General features: G+C 39.7%; 1 protein-coding gene across 1 annotated transcript in view; it reads right to left on the reverse strand.

The window, feature by feature from the left end:
* LOC110952957 (G patch domain-containing protein 8) overlaps window positions 1-22,986 on the reverse strand; it is a 65,619-nt gene that overhangs the window by 21,845 nt on the left and 20,788 nt on the right. Inside the window, exon 3 of the mRNA XM_022196732.2 lies at window positions 1,139-1,276. Within this exon, the coding sequence (XP_022052424.2) occupies window positions 1,139-1,276 (138 nt within the window). The remainder of the gene's footprint in view (window positions 1-1,138; window positions 1,277-22,986) is intronic.

Genomic DNA, 22,986 nt, shown 5'->3' on the forward strand with positions numbered 1-22,986 from the left:
GAACTTTGATCTCATGCATGCTGAAGTGGATTAAATCTGTCATATGATGGACAAATAAAAGATTCGAATCTCATTAAATCAAAATGACAAACATTTGTTCCTACTGTCTGACTTGTATTTTTATTACTGTAAATCTAAACTGCTCGTTTTTAAATTTACATAAGAGCAAATACCTTCTGTTTAACTTCCAGTTATGGTGATGCAATCTTGATTATTTGACATTTAACTGATATTGCACACCCAATTTGTGTTGTATACTGTGTTCTTTTTTCTTTTTTTTTTACATTATGGGCTTTAATAATGTCAGAAAAAACAAAATATATGTTGAATTTTGTTGATATTTTTGCACATGCCATGCCTGCTACTATAACAAACATTGCTGAATCTTATTATTATTTTCTTCTGGTGTTTGCAATTTGTTTTTAGCTTCCATGGCTTCAATTGCTTTGTATTTGATCAATAAAGTGAGTTTTAAAGATATCAGCGTGTTAGAATTGAGCTCTAAAATGCTGTAAGTGTGTATATTTGTGCTTATTTGTCTGCCTTGAGTTGAGGCGTTCCACTTCAGTGTGTGTGCTTGTAAGAGATGATTTGGTTGTCACAAAATATCTACAATATATGCTCAATTTTGTTGTTATTTTTGCACATTTTATGCTTGCTGCTGTAACATAAATAGCAGAATCTCATTTTCATCTAGTGTTTGTAACTTGTTTTTAACTGCCGTGGCTTCAATCTCTTTGCATTTGATCAAGAAAGTCAGTTTAATCTTATTTGAAAGATATCAGCGTGTCAGAATGGAGCTCTAATGCGTCACCGCAGTCCTATAAGTGTGCATATGCTGTACGTTTTGCTTATGTGTCTGCCTTGAGTGGAGGCGTTCCACCTCAGTGTGTGAGCTTGTAAGAGATGATTCGGTTGTCACACTCCTACTGTTACCTGCTGGGAAACTGTACCCAATGGGCAGATTGACATGGAAATGTGAAGTAGCGTTTTCCATCAACACACATAGTACAAACACAGTCAAATTCTACAGCAAGTGATTACAAAAAAAAAAAGCCAAAAAAAAATACAAAAAAGCGTGCCCGGTTGTGCGTCTCTTTCGACGTATAGCGGTGCGTGTCTGGTGCAGCTCGTGTACCTGTTTGTGTGCGTGGTCGTAGGAGTTGATGTGGTTGTCAAACTCCTGGTGTCTGAGGTACTGCTTGTCACACAGCTCACAGTAGAAAAGAGCCTTCAGATCCTCCGCTGAGCAGCCCAAAGCCCTCTCTGCGCATTCCTGGAGAAAGAGAGAGATGGAAAGAATTGAGTGAGCGCATTGGAGGGATTGGAAAAGAGAAATGAGAGAGTGGAAGATAGAGGCACAAACAGACAGAGACATAAAGGGGTTGGAGGGGCCGGAGATAGAGGAGGAGGGGAGCAGAGAGCGGCAGATTGTTAGCCATTTAGAGCGAATCTGCATCCCAGAGACATCAGCAATAATAGCCTCTACATGTGCTCTGCATAAAAACTGTTAAACGGCTTCCCATTAAGGTACGTCGCCTTTCGATGCTGCTGCTGCTGCTGCTGCTGCTCGAGGTTGGACAAAGCCAATGAAGCCCTGTGCTCATGGCAACTTGAGCCTGGGGACACATTTAATACAGCCGCTATAATAGAAACCTGCTTATGTGCTGTAATGGCAAATAGTCTGACTGCAGAGAAAAGCGGAGGTTGACAGACAGAAACACCGAGCATCTAAAATGCACAACTTTTGCACGTCGGCGAAGAAGAAAGTTCCGGACAAAACACACACACACACACGTATAAATGGACAGACGGATACATGTGCAAATGGTACACACACCTGAGGGAATAAATCGCTTGTCTGCATGCTCACATCAGCCACAAGGCTTCTTTTTTTGTGTACAATAGATGTGTGCTCTCGCTTGTGTGTGTGTGTGTATGTGTTGAAGTGTGTGTGTGTGTGTGTGTGTGTGTGTGTGTGTGTGTGTGCATTCATGCCATGCTCTGCTTCAGAATGTAATTTCCCTCAGGCTAGGGGCTGCCAATAAACACTATTGAATTCTGTTCTACACTGACATGATGGGAATTTAATTTGAGGTTGTCACTTCTTTCTCCCTTTCCCTCCTTCCCTGCTTCTTTCCCACCCTCCGTCCACATCCTCCTCTTCTTTTTCTTTGCTGTCCTTGCCTTTTCTTTCTATTGCTCCTCCTTCAATTCACTTCACTCTCTTTTTTCTCTCCTTTGCTTCGTCTCTTCCCCCTCCCCTCCATTCGTCCCCTCTATTTGCCTTTTTCTCTCTTTCCGCCGCGCTCCTTTTTTCTGTTTGGTGAGTCCCGGGTCATGCAGTGACAGAGTCTATTGGCCCCAATTTGCCTCAGTAATATGCCTCCACACAGGAACAGAGGTGAGAGGAAAAAGAGAGGGAGGATACGAATGCAGGCAGGAGGAGGAGTGACCCCTGGCTGACACACATCCAGGCCCACACAAACACCTCGGCATTAACATCACCCACTGCAGCAATCATCATTAACCATCAGGAGCTATGTGCTAATGCTACATCCAGGCGGTTTTTAACTGCACGCACAAACACGTTTACACTTTTACCTGCAGGTGGGCGGCTTATTGTTAGCAGGGCTGCACAATAAATCAGTTCAGCATCGACATCTTGCAGCAACTTTCTCATTTTCCGTGACTAATCTACAAGAGAAGTCTCTCTGACAGAAGGTAATTTGCTCTGATTTTCTTGGATACACTGATTTTTATATATTTCTTAACTTTATCCAAAAGATGTGAAGTTTGTTGACATGCAAACTGAACATCTGCACAGCAAGAAAACAGCAGAAAAGCACTGAAAATGAAGATTTAGCTACAAAGACAAGTGCAATGTCAGTCGTATGGTAATGTTTAGGATGATGTTGCACACAGCTATTTCTTTTTAGCATTTACATCAGCACCTCAAAGCTCTGCATGACGAATGCAAAGTCAGTTTCGAATGCCAACCAAAGGAAAACGCTATTTTGGCTGCCTCTTCCAATGTTACACAAAATAAGAAAGGTTCCAAATGGGGTTTTTTTCCAGCTTTATTTAAGAAGATTTTTTATTTTTGATGCAGATTCACTCCCCTACCAAAATCACCCCAATGATTCTATAATCATTAATTCTTTCCAGATAGAGGTATTCAAGCCCTCCGGTGCATTTTTCTACATTGCACTGCCAGTTTTCTCACCTCAGTGTCATGTGATCCTGTTTCATTTGAAGAACAGGGATCCATCAGAGTGTGAACATCACAATACATGTTTGTGGGAACATATCACGGCACAAACAATGGAGGTTTTCGTCGATGCTTTTTGGACTGGAAAAGGTCACAAAACCACCTCTAAGAGTCAGGATTCCACCGAAAATGTGTACAGATGGGAAAAAAAATTCAAGACCGTTGCAAAGCAGTCAACCGACAAAGATTCATATAAAAGCGAGGCGTGCATTATTCCACGAGGTCACCATGAACCCAAGGTAACTCCTGAGTAACTACAGATCATCGTCAGTGTTTGAGAGTCCACCGTCAGGCTCAACAGCATGCTGGAGCTGTCGAGGAAGCTGCAGCAACAAACATTACTGCCCATCTGCAGTTTACTTAAAGATCATGTGGGGGGAGCAGGAAGGCTATATAAAATGGATGGACGACAGTAAAGTCTGGTTTCGATGAAAGCTGCTGTGTTTGAAGGAAAGAAAACACAACATTTCAGCAGATGAACCTTATGCCATCTGTGAAACGCAGCGGAGGTTGGACCGGTTTAGCTGCATGTGGGCCAGGACGACTTGGCATTACGGACAGAACAATGAATTCTAGAGAAAAATGTCAGGGAAATTGCTGTGTGAACATTTAAATCTGCACCACAAAGCTCTGTATGATGAGATGTAACGCTATCCGAAGCAAAACAACATTTCGGATGCATCTGCCACTTCCAAACTTGCGTTACTCCACCTAATTTAAAAGTTATCCATTTTCTACAGCCCTGTGACAGACTGGCGACCTGTCCAGGGTGTCCCCTGCCTTCGCCCGAGTCAGATAGACTCCAGCACCCCCTGCGACCCTAGTGAGGACAAAGCGGTGTGTAGAGAATGGATGGATATTTTCTACACAAATGCATCCACTACTAAATCACTCCAATCACTCTAGAATGGTTAATTTTTCCCAAATCGAGAGAATTCCTGCATTTTTTCATATATGTGCATCATTTCCAGTAACGTGCAGCACTAATGAAGAGAGGAGGAGGCTGCAGGAAACTCTGACAGGACTCTCCTGTAGTAAAATCAACACAGAGGTAACTAATATCCATTGATCCTGGGACACTCTGAGCGTGTGTGTGTGTGCTGAGTTATTGATCTGCCTCGCGGGCTTAAGTCACTACCAGGAAATGATACAATCACCTCGAGCGGCCTTCGTTTTGAGAGCTACCGGTGTGATGGGATTGAGATAATGAATGCTGCGAATTTGTCAACTTTAGAGCTTACGCAAGATCGCATAGGAACCCTGTGAGTGCAGGTGTCTGCGTGGGCTTGCTTGCCTTTCTTCACACCTCCCTGCGCTCTGTCAGGATAATTATTTTAAACAATGAAAAATACATGCAGAAAGAGGCATGTGAGGAGGAGTGTGCAGGCATCAAAGCGTAAATTGCGTATGTATGCGTGAACTCAGGAGCCATTTGTTTGTGTCAGATGCATCCTGACAAGCGGTTTGCCCGTTTTTCTGTTGAATAATAAAATCAAACACAAGTGCTTCCATTTGCTTTGAATGTAAACACCCTACAATATTCCCATTTACCCCTATGCACCAACATGCATAGACATTCCTCTACGCCTCCACACACACTTCTGCATACAGAGTCACACACAGACTGTCAGCCTGATATACCAGTGCCAAATTAATCTAGACCTCAATTTACCTCACTAACATAAATCTGTTTGCAGAATAAGCCCAACTGATATATCTGCAGACCTGAATGGACAGTGATTGTTTGTATGATTATGTGTGTTTGTGCGTGGATGTGAATGTTTTTCTTTTCACTTATCTTCAGCTCGTCAGTGAAGAGCCATTTTATCCCCCTTCATTGCTGAAGCTGTGCCACAAATAGGAGTCGTTATGGACCATAACCGGAGTTTCAGGCACACACGCATGTAATTTAATGTCTTGAGCCGCTGTGGAAATGAACAGGTCACGCTTTAAGTGTTTCCCAGACGTGGTCCGTCAGCGTTGGAGAATATGTGCAGAGGAAGCTAATGATGTTCAATATATTCATGAAAAACTACTCAGAAAGTAAAAGAGAAAAGTCCCTTGAGGAGCTTCTGGGAGTCGTACAGATTCGGGACCTTTCTGATGCAACGACATCGTCACGGCCCTCCTGTTTTCTTTCTCTTTTTTTGATGACGCATTAAATCAAAAGTTTCGTCCTCATGTGAGCGGACTGTACGAAGACTTGAGCAGATTTCAAATTACCACAACCAAAGGTTTTTCTAAGTTCTTCACTTCATAATTAACCTTCAAGACTGCTGATCTGCCCAGAAAATCCCATTAGATAATATGCTTATCGCTGTCATAACTCAACTCTTACTAACATCTTGACACTGATTAAGAGTCAGGTGGAAGCATGTCAAGGATACAGAGCGGCTGCATGTTCCTTCGAGAACAAGTTTGTGTCGGAAAGTATTTCATTCACTTGATGGCTGTCCATCGAGCTATTTGTCTTCTTGGTAAAGACGGATATATGTGACTCACTGATCTACAGATTTAAGTTATTCTCTTTAAAAAATAGAGAAAGCAATACCATGATGCCATAAATGTTGTATTCAGTACCAACATGGTTGAAATTCTGTGATTCCTGATACCAATTTTGATGCTGCAGTGAAAAATAAACCAACAAAATGTATACACTGCAAAAACTCAAAATCTTACCAACTCTGTTTGTCTTATTTTTAGTCAAAATGTCTCATCCCACTTGATTTAAGATACATTGTTTTAAGACAATGCATCTTAAATATCTTGTTAAGTCAAACAATCCTGAAAATATCTTGTTTTGAGTTGAATGTTACAAGAAAATTCTAAATAAGTTTAACCCTCGTGTCGTCCTGTGGGTCAGATTAACCCGTTTTAAGGTTTGAAAATGTGGAAGCCACTTTTCACTTGTTCTATTGGCAGATTTTTTCCACTTATTTCAAGGTTAAAATTCCTTGAAATAAGCTTTATTTTTCTTGTTTAGAGAGGGGCCATGTTTCCAGTGTATATTTCAACATTAACTGTTTTATTTGAAGAAAAACCTGAGAAGGAGCTTTCAAATTATAACATAGTGTGCCCCAAAACAATAAAAAAATCATGATGGCATAGCTCTTCCACTGCCTGATATATGGAAAAGAATGCAAATCATAAACAGCCTAGATGTAAGAAAAGCATGAAAGCAAATACAAGCATCGCAAAAATCTGAAAAATGTAGCCATCAGGTCTATAAAACAAACAAAACTGCGTCATGAAACTCGCTCGCTCGGTTTCCATGCGGGGACTTTCATGTTGTCGTATTTTCTGTGCCCCTAAGAAAGCGTCAGATAGAGTCGTGTATGTGTGTGTTGGTCCATTTTGTGCCTGTTCAACATCCACCTCATGCTGATGTTGTGAAAAGACCATTAGAGAAACCACAGAGACTGCTGCACAAACACACACACACACACACACACACACACACAACTATATGCTGTCCATCGCCTACTAATGTTAGCAGAAGCTTTAAGATTAGGCTTAAAACTTTTTGATAAAGCTTGCAGTTAAAGCTGCTCAGGTGACTCTAAATCATCCCTCAGTTAGGCTGCTTGGCCCAAACTGCTGGCGAAACTTCCCATGATGCATCTCTCTTCCACTCTCCCCTCTTGCATTCATATGCCACTACTGCATTCCATTAACTTTGTGTGTTCTCTCCCCTGTAGCTTTTTGTTTTATCCTCTCTGCAGGTTTTTCCCGCTGCAGAGCTTCACGTTTCTGATCTACATCTTTTGATCTCACCACCCGGTCCAGTGGCAAATCTCTTCTATGTTTGCCTCTGTTATCCTGTTCTCTCTACCCTCTACCCTCATCCCGACCAGTGGAGGCAGTCGTCTGACCTCCCTGGACCTGGTTCTGTTGGAGATTTCTTCCTATTAAAGGCAGATTACATCCCAGGATTAGATATTAGATTTGGAAGTGAGGATGGACTCAGAGTACCTCATCCTTGGCCTTTTAAGCACATATACTACTATAGGAAACAAAACACTTTACTCTATTCTTACTTATGTGGTGACGTAAAATATTTTACGGCACTGAATCAGTTAAAAAGTACCAACACATTAGAGCTAACAGAGAGTGATGATCAACTGGGTGCCACTGGAATATCAAATGTATTTTTCATTCAAAAATGGACCAATTTTCTAAGATTTAGAGACCAAGTTTGAATTAAGTGGAGCCACAGATATCAGCATCATGCTGCAAGTTTCATTGTTATAATCACTGTCGTTATGATGCATTTTGTCATCCGATGTAATGTTAAGACTAATGAATGTGTTTAAACATTTTTTTTAAAAATCTATTCCTGCTGAATTTTCTCCGAGGGAATCTTTGGATCTGTGTCCTGCCTTTATAATGCAGATCTGTGTCTTGCCTTTATAATGCAAAGCGCCCTGAGACGTCTTATGTTGTGAATTGGTGCTATTTATATACAAACCTGAGTTGAACTGAAGTTGAACTTAGCAATTATGAGTCTGCGAATGTTGTGTGTGGAGCTTTACAACAACAGATGCAGCCGTCACAGTTCACAGACAGTAACGTTTCAGGATGTGAACGTTGTGTCGACAGGTTATTAATATAAAGCAACAACTGAAAGTCTCTCACCTTGAACTCTGTGTTTAGATCTGATCGTCTGTCATTGAGCTGCTTAGTTAAGTTTGAAGTTTTTCCTTCATTGTTCCAAATGTGACACAGTTAGAACTTTGGTTTTTGGTCATCTATAACTACCCTGATTACTAACTCCAAATACATACATATATATCTCCACACATGACATGCTGCTTCATCTGAATTTTCTGATGCCATTCTGAAGAAATCACAATCTCTACTAGTCCAGCAAGCAGGAAACGTTCCCACAACATTGGCTCATATTATTATTTCAAAGAAAGTATATCAATTTAATGTCCAAAGAAGAAGTTTTAAGGATATTTATTGTTTCAAATAATGTTCTTGTGAGGTAAATAACTGAGCTAAGATGGATGTTTTTACATTTAGAGAATATTTGGAGGATATTGTCAGATAATAAAAAAAAATCAGCAAACCAACATCAAAAACACATTTTCAACTTTCCTTTTGTTTTATATATTAACTGGGGTGGGCCATTTTACCTGCAATGTTCTAAGGATGTTATGAAAAAACTAAACTATAAAATGTCCCCATATTGTAACATATTAACAAAGGAACGACATTCTCACTGTAACATTTTCCTCATTTACAAGCACCAAAAAAAAAATATTGTTTCCTTGATTGAAAAAAATCCAAAAACTCTGCAAAAAAAAATTCCCCAAATTTCTGAAAATTTGCAAAACATTCAGGAAGAAAATTCCAACAATTCCTTAAAAGTTTCCCCTAAAAGTTATATTTTTAAAAACTCCCCCAAATTTGGCAAGAAAATTCTTGTAAATATTGTCAAGAAATGAGTGAAAATCTTCCAAAAAAAATCTTTAAAATATCTGAAGTGAATACATATATATCAGTAACACTTCTATTTTTTTTTTAAAGAACATTCACACACACAAAAAAATCAACCAAAATCCAGTGAAATTTGCTGGATTTTGGTGGATTTCTTTGGTTGAAACATTTTTTACATTTCTTTTTTTTCACCAAAAAAATGTTCAAAGATTTCCCAAAAACGTTGAAAATGTGGACATCAGAAGTTTCATTGTGAAAATATTTATTTTTTTCCACATTTTCAAACTTAAATGGGTCAATTTTGACCAGAAGGATGACACGAGGGTTAAAAAGAACATTTTGGGGACTAAAAGAAAACTTCTCATTGAAGTTGTTACTAGAATTTCGCAGAACTTTCTCAGCATGTTTTCAGAACAGACCATTTTTTTCTAACTTGGAGGCTAGCATGATCTGCACCTTTAGGGATTTGTAAAAATGTAGACGTCAAATCTGTTATGCAATGTACAAATTCTGCTGCAAAACAGCAGCCATGTCTCACTAAATTCAGAGATCCTATGACAATGTTCCAGTCCATCATCCTTCATGGTTTTTTGTTTTCTCTGCATCTTTCTTTCGCCTCTTTCCTGCTCTAGTGTTTAAAAAAGCTGTGTCGTCAATTATAAATGAAAGTTTTGGGTGCAAATTTGCAAGGCTCGAGAACACAGAAAGCTCAAATCCATCAGAGGAGTGAAGTTTCAAAGGATGATTAGACAGATTTGACAGTCGAATCATCCTTTTGTCGACTGTTTGTCTCGACAAACTCAAAAGTTTCCATGTAGCAGATTATTACAGTGTCTGTAGATAATGTCAAGTAAAATAAAGTCAAGTGAAACACAGAACTTGCAGATCAAACACAGATGTGGTGGGCAACTTTCAAAATCCAGGTTCAGTAACTTGAATCATAGAAAATGTGTTGTTCTTTTTAGATTTTTGGTATCGTTCTTGTGGAATCTCTAATACAAAGTGTCCTTTTGCTTTCAGCCAATAGGCCAAGATTTTCTCAAGAATAATTCCTCTTTTTGGGATGTCTCCAAAGTAAACTATGATGTCAGTATTTCAACCACTTGAGCCAATTTCACTGCAAATATTTGGCATCAACACAACATGTTTAAATATGTTTGAGTGATTCTCAGTCCTGAAAAACAAATCAAATGTGTCTGAAAACACCAGAAACCGAGCTTCATGCTCAGAGGGGAAAACAGCAAGCGAGTCGTCTTTTAATCTGCAGGCTGCCCGTCTGACATGATAATTTGCTATGTTTTAATCAATTACATTATAAGAAAGAATTTAAAAAAACAGTGTTGGGCTGCCTGCTGCACTTGAGCTAAATTGTTTCTCTCATCTCGCTGGTCACTTTCTCGATGGTTGTAATTAAATATTGAATAGTATTTTCATGGATTGCTGGACTCGACCTAGAGAGAAGGAAGGCTTTGGAGGCTCAAAGACCGATATTACAGTGAAGTAACTCCAAAGCTGGATTTGGAGAGCATTAATTTGATGAATTGACTGTTAAAAATGGATGTTTGGGAGAGACGTAATATGAAGAGAGATCTGTAAGGGAGTGAAATTAAGTTTGATTTAATGGAAAGAGTGGAGGAGCCAAAAAAATATCTATGCTTCTTTGCATGATGGAATAACATCAGATACACATAGAGAATTTAGAGATATCGACATGAAAATACTGAAAAACGTATTTTTTTAGTGAGATTTAAAGAATTAAAGATTTTTTTTGCGTTTTACTCTTATTTATTTTACTTTCTGCTGTGTTTAACAGTGTCGACTCATGAATTTGTAAATAGCTACACGAGAAAACTGTGCATTTGCGCCTCCTCTGACTTGTTAAACTTAGTAAAGCTGCAGCTGATCAGATGTGATAATTGTTAACAGCACTGAGACAAATTTTAATTGCAATCTTGGTTCAGCATGAAATTCAAAACACATCAAAAACCAGCAAGAAAAAGGACAGAACAACACTCAGTGGCATGCATAATAAATGCAAGAAGAGAGAGAAAGCGGGTCTGGTAGCGGCACAGCTGATGCCAACAGATTCTCTCTGTTCAAATATATCAGCTTCACTTAAGAGAACTTCTTCTGCAGCAGAAGGGGAGAAAAATACAGCAAAAACTTCACGAACATGGCAAATTTTGAAGAAACTATCGTCGGAGTAATTGTAGTCACAGAGAGTCGACACAAACAAAGGCCACACAAGGTTACACGGCAATTAGCAGCATGTGTCCTGACTGAAGTTCTTTATGAGTGTTTCAACAACTCTTTTCTTCACTTTTATAAAAATCGTGCTTCTTTCCTGTTACGCCAACTGACTTATGTTTTAATTAAGCAATTGTTAAAGGCCCACTCTGGTGAAAAGGTGGTATTTTTCCCTTGTTAACATGCCCACATGGCGTTTTTTTGAATGTGCTGAAGGAGACATTGTGAGAGAAATAAGTGGCCAACACATCGGTGGAGTATTCTGAAACGGCGGTGTACTGATGACAAAAGACGAGATTAGCTTTAATTATTAATACTACAGCGAGGAAATTTGCAGCGGTGTGGCATTAGAAAGTGCAAAAATGTAGTGACATGAGTGGAAAACTAAAAAGAAAAAAAGAAGTAAGAGCTGTTGACATACAGATGCCTGTATTAACACTATTCAGGGTCATTCCACATGTAGAAGAAAACTGACAGATTAGCTAGTAGAGACAATATTGCACAAACACTTGAATTAACCCAGGTGGAGCTTCCTGTGTCAGTATCAGCCAATTACACGGCAGTTATTATGGCTGATTGTTCCTCTACTTAAAGGCCAGCAAGCCAAGCCACGATTTGCACACACAAAATGGAACAAAAGTCCACATTTGGAGACCAGAGGTGTAACCCAGGTGATTTTCACTCCGGAAACTTGAATCCAAATCGCATCTCAATATCTCCATGTTGTCTAGCTGTCACTTTGCTGTCTGCATGTGGAACAAATTCCTCTTAAAAACTCACATTTTTCCCAAATGCACCTTTTTTTTTTGAGTAATCTGAAGGTTACTTTTTCTGCTGTTTTAAAATAAAACTTTTCTGCACTTTTATTCACCTCATTATAAATACTTTATTTGTTTTATTGTATACTTCATCTCTTACGTGCTTTTTATTTTTATCTTTTGTGTTTTTGAGCTATTTTACTCTGTTCAGTCACTTTTAATTACTCTATTAATCAGTGTGCACTTTGACTTACTTGCCAGTGCTGTTCTGCTTGAGTAATTAATTAATTAAGTCAGCTTAGATTACATGTTTTTTTTCTTATTTAATTCATTTGTTTGTTCTTTGAATAACCTCTGTGTGATATAAATTAGCGTGCTTACTTGCTCAGATCTTATCCATCTTATATTGCTTTTATTTCCTGTTTTTCGGTTGGTGTTTGGTTAAGTTTCGACACCGAAACTACTTTTCTAAGTCTGGGAAATGTTCATGATTTGGGTTAAAATACATCTTTTATGTTACAAATCCCCATTGTATTCATTTTCTCAGTGCAGACACCATCAGAGATTTTCCGTACACTTACTCACTGGACCACAAGAGGTCGCTAATGTTACTAGGGCTCACATTCTGTTGAATAATAATTAAAATGGACGATACTACGCCGACTAAGTCAAGTCGAAGCTGGCAGACAGTGGTAACAGCCATTCATTGAGTGGATAACGTCCAAATCAGGTCATTTAAACGTGCATAGCTGAGCCTCTCCGCCATTCTAATTTGCTATTGTGTTGCGTAGAGTAGTTTTACAGCGTTTGAGCAGATCTGCGGGTGAGCTGGTGTGCTTGAGTTGCAGTGAACACGAAGGGGTGAGTCAGGAACTTCACAGATTCGTGCATGAGGCGTTAGATTTCCTGCAAGTATGCGATTGGGCTCGTGACAAATTTAGTCATCTCTACGAGTCTGCAGGAGTCCACATGACCTCCTTTGCATGCAGATTAAAAATTTGCGTTTATGTAACGACTATGCTACAAGGGCAATCATGCATGTTCTCAAAAGTCATGTACATGTTCAGAATACATAGATATAACCTAACCTTCAAATGGGACTCCCATGAACTAGAAAATGAGTATAACTGCAACAATTTTGTGTGTGACTGTCCATAGTGGGAGTTCACACCAGAGTTTAATCTGTTTATCCCTTTAAGCTTCAGTCAATTCCAGCCGTTTTCAGTACAAAAAAATCGCTAATATTCTATTTTTAAATAAAAAAAATTACGAAAAATACAGGGAATATTGGACGGGCATCGCGAGGTGCATTTCCTTGAAAACGACCGATTCTGGGATTTTATACCGACTTCAGGACATGTTTTGGATAAAATAGTTTACTGGCTTGTGTCATCTGGATGTAAAAGGTTGGATTATGGCCTTTTTTTGTGGAATCTTTTTTTTTGTGTGTAATAATAAACCCAGAAATGTGAGTCGCGCTGTGTACGTTGAAGCCGTGTATAGAGAACGGATGGATGAATATTCGTTTTTGTTGGACAAATGTGTTTTTCTCACCCGCTGTGGTAATCGCATCTGAAAGTGGTTTATACCGGCGGATTCATGAGAATCTAAGCTTTCCATCGGCGTATAGTGTTTGTATAATCGTGTTTACAGCCGTCGGACATTCTTGAAATTCCTATGCAAATTAGTAGGTGTACCGCCGGCGGTACACTGAAGCTTAAGGGGTTAAGTCATTTTAAGGCAGAAAGGGATTATTTTAATGGGGAAAAACTGAGTGACCATCACTCATGTTACTTTCACTGACAGGACAAACTTCACACTGCATTGGATCCATGAAAAAGTACCAACATTTAACAAAACTGGCTAATTTTCTAAGCTTTGGGAAGTTACGACACCAAAACTACTTGTTTAGATTTGGAAAAGGATCGTGCTTTGGGTTAAAATACACTCTTTATGTTACAAAGTTCAATTTTATGTGGTTGGGCTGCAGTGGACATGAAGGATTGTGTCAGGGACTATAGATTCATGCATTAAGACATCCATCCATCCATCCATTCTCTATACACCGCTTAATCTTCATTAGAGTTGTTGGGGAGCTGGAGCCTATCCAAGCTGACGTAAGGTGAAGACAGGGGACACCTGGACAGGTCACCAGTCTATCACAGGGCTACATATAGAGACAAATAATAGGAGACAATTTATCACCAATTAACCTCAGCATGTTTTTTGACTGTGGGAGGAAGCTGGAGAACCTGGAGAAAACCCACACATGCACAGGGAGAACATGCAAACTCCATGCAGAGTACCGGGATAGCTTCTAGCGATGAGGCGACAGTCCTAACCACTGAGGCACTGTGCAGCCCAGCAATAAGACAGAAAGGGATTCTTTTCATGGAAATACAACGTCTAAATGTGTAACTGTAATACAGAGAGATAAGCTTCAGAGGACTTAACTCAACGTCCAGAGAGGAACTTTAACTTTAAAGTTATTGATTACTGACAAACACTGCCGAATGACTCACCTGTTTGTAATTCTTTTGTGCACTGCCTTTGTGAAGGCTAATGAGTCAAGCCTTCACTATGTGTCGGCAGAAATTCCTCTTCCTTCTCGCTCTTTACAGAGGAGTCTGAATGTCAAATTAGTCGCAAGGCTAACACCACGCGCTATCCACTCATTCGGCATTCGGCAGGTGCAGAGGACAGAAGAAAAGGAAGGAGACAAGTGACACGGGGACACACCGGAGACGTTTATGAATTCAGAGAACTTCTAATTGCCACTGTGCCTTGTGAGAACAATTCAATAAACAACTCACAACTGTTTATCAAGCCCAATTAAGTCTTTAATTATCTTCGGCTATAATTATCACCCCTAACTTGGCCACTGTAATGAATAGAAACAATTCCATTTGTGGCAAAAAAAAAACAAAACAAAACAAAAAAAACAAATTAGCAAATCTGTTTCCCGCCTCCCCCCCTCCTCGTTCACTCACATGTACTCACACATTCGCAAGTGGAGAGACTCTGGCAGCCGCAAGACTCTGGCTGTGATTTCTTGCCATTCTTCTGTAGCCAATCACAGCTGACCTGAGGGCTAAATTGCTTGTTACAGTAATGACCTGTAGATCTCAGCGACAGACACACTCGTGCACGTACACACACTGCCAAACCGGATAGCCGAGTGTTAATGAGTTGATATTTGGAGGCCTAATGCATCTCCCTCGACTGCCTTTAATATGCCACTAAGGTCTGTACCCACCCAGTTATTCATTCTGTGTGTTTGCATCTGCATCCTCGCCCTGCGTTGTTGTTGTTGTTGTCTGCCTGACAGTGTGTGTTTGTTTGTTTACAGCCAGTTAGCGGTACGGCCAGAACAAGTACATGGAGCGACAATAGCCAAAATGGCAGATGTGATCAAGTCATTAGGGTTTTCTTACAGCCAAAAGGACAGATGTGTTAGTACCAGCGACGTCATTTCGCTCGCTGCCAGCATCCTGCTCGCTGGAAAGGCTGGAATAACTCAGAAAAAGGACATTGCAACAAACATGGCTAATTGTGTTTGTGCGTCTCTGAAAGGTGGAGTCAGCGATGCTAATGCACTTTTTAGGCAAATTGAGCAAATTTGTCCTCGAAGACCAACTCGGCACATTCTGTTGCTTTGTCAGTGCCTCTTAGCATCGCATTTAAAGTCGCCGGGTAGCTTTTAGTGTAATTTTTCAACATGCAGGCTAATCGGAGAGGCCGATTAGAATCCCTGCTCATCAGAAATAGATGCCACGAGTCCATAACACCAAATGTTCTCATCTGGTGCCGTCGCTGACTCTCAAGTTGGCCTTGTTGCAAGTGGCTAATGTTGGAAAAGGATGGATCTGATCCCAAACTATGAGGTTTTTCAGCTTAACCAAGAACTTTTGTTGCCTAAAATGAACCAAAAAGCTTCTGAAAAAGAGTTTTAAGGTCCCTTATAAAGTCAAACTAAGTGAAAAACTGACATTCAACACCCCATTTGTAAGTAATTAGGCATATAATTCCCATACAACGTGGCCAATAGAGACCTTCTTCATATTCTAGTAGCCTCAGTACACTCTTAAAAGTAATTCAGAGTAAATATTCTCACAACTAGATTAAATGCATGGTTGCAAGATAACAGTTCTAATGTATTATGATGATTAAGATGAAGTTTTTAAGTTGGGAACACTATTTTGACGGGTTGTGTTGATGAAAAAAATGTTGATAATTGGACCAACTAAATCTTATGTACTATTTTAAACTCCAAAATCTGCATTAGTTCAGGTAAAACTGAAATAAACTTGTAGTAACTTTGAGAAATTGGCGTAAACCCCTCTTAAAACGTCTGTTCAGACAGCTAAGAATGGAGTGCGGGTTGAACAAATACAATACAAAGGATATTTTTAGGTGTTTTTTCTAATCAAAGTAGTGTGATCTGTTAATTTCCTAACATTTTTTTTATTCTATGAATGTTTTTTTTTTAAGCTACTACATTAACACATGGAAAAGCCAAACACTGAAAGAATTTAATTGCTGCAAACTAACTTTTTTAACGATTGTCATCTTGTGTTCACAGCTGTGCTAATTAAGAACAATGCTTGGAAATGCTAGTTTTATTCTTTATTTTTATGCGCTATCAACTTAAAAACTTGTTTATCACAGCAATTATGAGGTATGTGGCAATTAAGCATAGCTGTGATGGTTGAGGAAAGGCTAATTTCCTGAACTTAATGTGGTTCATTGGTCGAAAGACTAACGCAAGCTGTTGGGATAATTTGTTGTTGTTGTTGTTTTGGTTTAGTCTAAAGATTTGTTTTTAGACTGTATAGTTATGCATTATCGTCCATTGAAATAATTGTGCCGCAAACTGACTCAAAGAAATGAGAAGTGTGGAGTCCATGGAAGAGATTTGCTTCAATCAAATCGAATGTATTAAGACTGAACTAGCATAAAACAACATCAGAGTGTGGAATTCAACAACATCAGCAATGCAAACAGTGAAATGATTTGGATCATAAAATCTGCGGAGGCGTTGTCGGTGTTGACAGTCTGATAGCAGGTAGATGGAAAACGACAAACAGTGAACATGTGTCAGCTTTTATTACCTGATGTGTACCAACTGCTCACTTAAACCCACTGTAAAAAAAAAATCATGTTTGGGTTCAACAACAACAGAAAACAAAATGATCCAAACAGTTTACATCAATTTGTTGGAGTTAAGACAACTTTGAATGAAAGTCAGTTCCCCCAACAAACTACACTAAGTTCCAGGATTATTTTTTTCCCCAACAATCAAATTTATTTTCAATTCTTAAATGTGGGTGGCACAATGGCTTGGTGGTTAGCACTTTTGCCTTGCAGCTAGAAGAGCCCCAATTCGCGTCTCAGCCTTCCCAGGATCTTTCTGCACGGAGTTTGCATGTTTTCCCTTTGTATGCGTGAGTTTTCTCTGACTTCCTCCCACAGTCCAAAACATGCTAAGCTTAACTGGTAACTCTAAAATTGTCAGTAGGTGTGAATATGAGTGTGATTGTTTGTCTCAATCTGTAGCCCTGCGACAGACTGGTGACCCTGCCTTCACCCTAAATCTGCTGGGGTAGGCTCCAGCCCCAATGACTAATGAGGATTAAGCAGTGAAGATGGATGGATGGTCTTTAATGCCTGCAATTATTCAGGAATGTTTCGCAAAGGAAGAGACTGGAAATCTTCAACTGCAGGTGAAGAAATTAAGAAACACATTAAAACAATTCACAACCTTTTTTTTCCCCACTAAGAGGCAGTAAAAGGGTATTAATATAGGCTCTATATACCTACACTGTGTTTATCTTTGACCTGTTAAACTCCATTGTTGCTTTTTCCTATATGTCAATCATTTAAACCTTGGTGTCAGAAGCATCATCCCAGATCCATAAAAGTAATATTGCCATACATTCGGCAGTGCACATGTGCCCAACTGAAGTCTGCAGTCACCTAAAGTTAAAAGAAAAAGCTATTGATAACACTAGATCGTAAATCTGCAATACGAATTAAAGTTACTAAGCCAGTTTCATTTATTTACTTCAACTTGAATTCAGTTTTAGTTCAATTAAGCAGTAATTTGACTTTGAATTACACACAAAATAAACAACATTGTTATGTCTAATGAAATAATGTTTGAAATTTTTTATCTAAATCAGTAAGTTAGACTTTGCATCTTGCTCTTATCTAAATGATGGAAACAGGTTCCTTGAGATGTTTTTTAGAGTTTAGGCTAAGATTTTTAAGACAGTGGAAGGAGTGTCACAGTTGATAAACAAAGTAAATCCAAAAATATGGGTGATTATTTGTGGTAATATGGATAAGAGCATGTCAGATTTCGGGTGGAATCATCACCCAGGGAATGTACAAAATGGAGCTTTGTAACATGCTGTAAATGTAGTGAAAGAATGCCTTTTGTAATGTAAACCATCACACTTTTCTTTACCCAAGTAGGTTTAACTGATAGTCAAAAGGTTTGCTGTCAAAATGAGACTAAAGTCAAAATATTACTCCAAAAATTGTGAATAACTTCAACCCAAGTCTACTTGCACGTCCTCCATCCACACCAGCCTCTGCACGTGGACTTCAGTTCCTTTTTCAATAAAGAATTAATGACCCTAATAAAGGTGTCTCCCGTTCCTACTGATCCATAAAACTAATACACACTGATAACAGAACATTTAATGAGCTGATAACATCTGAATCCGGTAACGTGATGAAATGAACCTCAGTCTCTCAGGAGAAAGTCCTCTGACTTCTGCCAACAACACACCTCTAATCTTTATATGAGGCTCTTAACTGGACAAGTCCTTTAAATCTTCTGGTGTCTAATGCACACCAAAGGGTTTTTGCAAAACTGCAGTATTTGACACCCTGAGAATTAAAACGAGTTGTTCTACTACTGGTTTGTTTTGCGTGTAAATGGAAAACAGATAAAGTGGCTCAGACTGATCCACAAAACCGCGACTCCAGTCCGTTTTGTTCATCCACGACACCGGACAGCTATTCAAACTTCAACCAAAGCCACATTTTTCACAATAATTACTCCAAACCAGCAGAGAACAATCTTTCAGGTCTGTTCTTTACTGTTGTATGATCATTACTATTGCTTGCTACCCTGAAAATCCAAATCAGTGGTGGAATGGTGCTTGTTAACTGTGAACTAATCTTGTATGTCTGGCACACGAAAGGCTATGGTCCTTCAGCCAAGACCTAATGTATGGGGAGCTGCTCCATGGCCAAACAAAACTCTCTCTTTGCCATTGTAGATCTGCCCTTGGTCCTGCCTAATAGAACCTTAAGGTTGTCACCAAACTGTTCAGGAGCAAACATTTTCTGCTTTTGTCCTTCAGTGTTGAACATCCTGAAGATGAGGCTTGTTCTGGGTAGTAATACTTAAAGCTCGTGTCCGGAGTTTCCGTTTGTTTTCAATTTATGTATCATTGTTTAACAAAGCTGAAATGTGTTAGTCTAGTTCGATACTATAATATAATGTTAGTATGACGCGATATTAAAATTTATTCATGAGCTCCACCTTCCTCTCATAGACCCCCATGTTATTCCAAAAAGCGCCGGTCGCTGCCGACCAATCAAGTTCGAGCTTCAGCTTTGTCATGCTGTCAATCAACGGTTACGCGCACAGCAAGCAAGCCCATGCAGAGGTGGGCGAGCTACGCACTACGCAACCGCGAGCACATTTGTTTTGCTTGTGGAGGAGCTGAGAGAGCATCAGGGATCAGCAACTTCCAGAAAAGTTAGCAATCCCACGGCTTGTCAGGCCAAGAGACTGCAGGACGTTTTTTGGCTCGGGGTGCTCGCGTTGCTCCCTGACCACGGCCTCCATAGCCCGCCTGACGGCTTCGTTTAGATGCCCAACCTCTGGAGGAAGATGTTGGGGCGTCTGGGACATACTCTTCGTCAGAGGAGTCATGCAATTCTGAACTCTAGATAGAAATAAATAAACAATGTAACACATATACACGCGTAAATGCACTAAGTTTGATAAACGACGTCATCGAGAGGGATACACGAGTGTAATCACATATTGAAACTTTACTCGTACGTCCTAGCAGATTCATGTTATTTTGGTATTAGGACAAGTTAGACTCAATACAGAATTCTAACACAATTCCTTTATTATTTACTAAATGTACTAAATGTAGAGGAGTGGAAAACAGCAAAACAGGCAAGATGCTGCAGCACTCCGGGCACTCCTGTCAGGTACTGCACGCGTGCACAAATAAAGGGGCGAAATCAGAGGGAGGGTGGGACCAACAGTGTTTTGGGAGACGCTGCGATTCAAACTCCGGACACGAGCTTTAAGTATCTCTGGCAAATATAACTTCACCTCTCATTCGATTGATCTTCGTCTTTAGGTCCTCTGCTGTATTTAGCAGGAACTCATCAACATGCTCAACTGCTGTGAGTGGTCCACCTTGGGCCTTCAGTCTATCCAAAATACTGAGTTTCTGTTCTCAACATTCAGCAGATTAGCCTCCTTCTTACTGCTTATTTCTGTCTGTCAATGTCAGTGTCAATCATCCTGCAAAGCTAGAATGATGTGTGCTCTGCCTGGATACAAAAATATAGTAGCTTTTGTAAAGTGTTGGCCAAATGTTAAGAAAATGCTGGTTAAACACAGGGGTTTCACACTGGCTTGGTGGTTAGCACTTTTGTCTTGCAGCTAGAAGAGCTATTGTATCTCAGCCTTCCCGGGATCATTCTGCATGGAGTTTGCATGTTGTCTTCGGCTACTCCGGTTTCCTCCTGCAGTCCAAAAACATGCTGAGGTTACTGAGGATCAAGTAGTGTGTAGATAATGAATAGATTGGATGGTTAAACACAGCCACTTGTGACTTACAATAATACAAGCAATGTAGTACATGGAGAATTATGAGTTTTGTGAGTGGTCATAACTTATTATTACCTCCGCCAGGAGGTTATGTAATCACCGGAGTTTGTTACCTCCGCCAGGAGGTTACGTAATCACCGGAGTCTGTCTGTCTGTCTGTGTCTGTTAACAGCATAACTCAAAAAGTCATGGACGGATTTTCACCAAATTTTTACAGAATGTCTGGAAGAGCAAAAGTAACAATCGATTAGATTTTGGAGGTGATCCGGATCACCGTCTGGATCCAGGATTTTTTTGAAGGTCTCTGTCCAATTGAGAGATGGCCTCCAAAATCTAATCGATTGTTGCTTTTGCTCTTCCGGACATTCTGTAAAAATTTGGTGAAAATCCGTCCATGACTTTTTGAGTTACGCTGTTAACAGACAAACAGACACACACACACACACACAGACGGACAGACAGACAGACAAACGGCATGGCGGAGGTATGCGCTCTGAGTGCTTTTCTAGTTGTTTATGGTCTATCAAGCGTCAAGTTTTTCTTAAAGGGGAACTTTGGTTTTTTTTCAACCTGGGATCTGTTTCCATATGTCTTTTCATACATGTGAGTGATGGAGAAATGAATTTTCGACATAGCTCCAGTATTTAGCCAGGCAGGCAACTTCGCAGCTCAGCTAGCAGCTCAGCTAGCAAAAAGTATGGGGCAACTTGCTCCCCCGCGTCAAAGTCCGCCCTAACGTACTTTTTTTTCCCCCACACTGACCGGCTCGGATAGTCTCAACGAGTGTCCCACAACATACTAGAGATGAGAAGTGAACGAAAACCTCCACATTACCTGGCGATCGCTATTTGTTGTGGTCAGTATCCAAACCTCAGGACGCTTGAAAGCAAATCTCGTTCCGAAACGCTGCCAAAACGCTGGTTTTGGCAGTAGCTATCGCGTGATTTCGCGAGCTATTCCCTTTAAGTTCCCCTTTAAAATCTTATAGATATTCACCAGTCTAAATGAGTAATTGATTGCACGTAGTTTACAATGTCCTCAACCTATGGTGTTTCGTCGTTACATCGTTCTTATTTATAGGTGGGTCCTCAGTTTATGACGTACAGCATTTCATTGTAATATCGGAACTGGTTACGTGGAACTAGTGGTCGAGTGAAGCGGACAAATACGTCGTCACATGGCGCTATAAGACAGCTTTGTTTACATTCACGGGCTGTACGCCACCTTGGATTGTGCTACATTCACTAACTTTTTGCCCTTCATTATGGCTCCCAACCGTAGGAGACTGGCAAAGTAGGATCCAAGCAGACCTTGCAAGGCTTTCCAGCAGCTCTGCGACTCTGCTGACATGCTCAGTTTCAGGTGCATTATTAGATCAAGTTGTAAAAACAGTGCAACATACATGCATGAAAGTCATTGGTGTTCCTGACTTTTCCAAAGAGCTAATTGATATCGTGAAGCACATAATGGCTTTGTTTACATTTTCACCGGAGTTCTGACTTACGGCAAAAATCGACTTATGTCGATCCGTAGTAACGGAGCTCCGACTTCAGTCGAGAAACCTCTATCTGTAGTTTTCACACATATGCCAGTAGCCAAGAGAAGCCGACTCCAAATACAAAATGAAGGCAAGAAACTTAGTTTTTATGGATATGTGGTTAATTTGAACTCATTACCGGCATTTTTTTTTAGAACTATAGCCCTCCCTGACCATAAGGCACAAATCTTCACTTCAGGACAACCTGCACATCCCAAATTTTCCAGTTTTATTTTTGCCTATATTCTAAAGGTTTACACTGAGGTGTTTGTTCAAATATCTTTCACAGCCTGATTTATGGAACATTTCGCTCCTGGAAAGTTGGCAAAACCCAAAACACACAATCCTTTGCTGTTAAGACCTTTGACTCTAACATGTCAGCCAAGTAAAACCAATATTTTGACTTTATCCACAGTTCACATTTCTGTTTGGGACATGAATGCAAATTTTAATGTGATATTACTTCATTTGCATATTGAAACATAAATTTTCAAAAACCTTTTAGTCCGAAAAATAATCATGTTAATAGAGATGACCAACTGGAGTAGGTTCATGTTGATTTCTGTTAGCTAAAAAATATTCTGCCTTAAAGTGCACTTTAAAACCCATCTACAGTTGTGTATCTCACTCAAAACACCGAAATAAAAATCCATTTGTGCATGTTTTAAATCTCATTTGGGAGGACTGAAAAACTTTATGAAAAACAAAAATCTCACTGTGTTCTTTAATAATTCATGCCTGAAAGAGTTAAGCAGCATCTTCTACAACAAAATATAATAAAATGTTCCGTCTCCTGCTGACCTTTCAAGTTGAGCTGCATGCAAGAAGCAAAACGGAATATGTGAGTAATCAAGTG

This window comes from Acanthochromis polyacanthus, chromosome 12 (genome assembly GCF_021347895.1).
Source record: "Acanthochromis polyacanthus isolate Apoly-LR-REF ecotype Palm Island chromosome 12, KAUST_Apoly_ChrSc, whole genome shotgun sequence".
In the NCBI taxonomy this organism is placed as follows: Eukaryota; Metazoa; Chordata; class Actinopteri; family Pomacentridae; genus Acanthochromis; species Acanthochromis polyacanthus.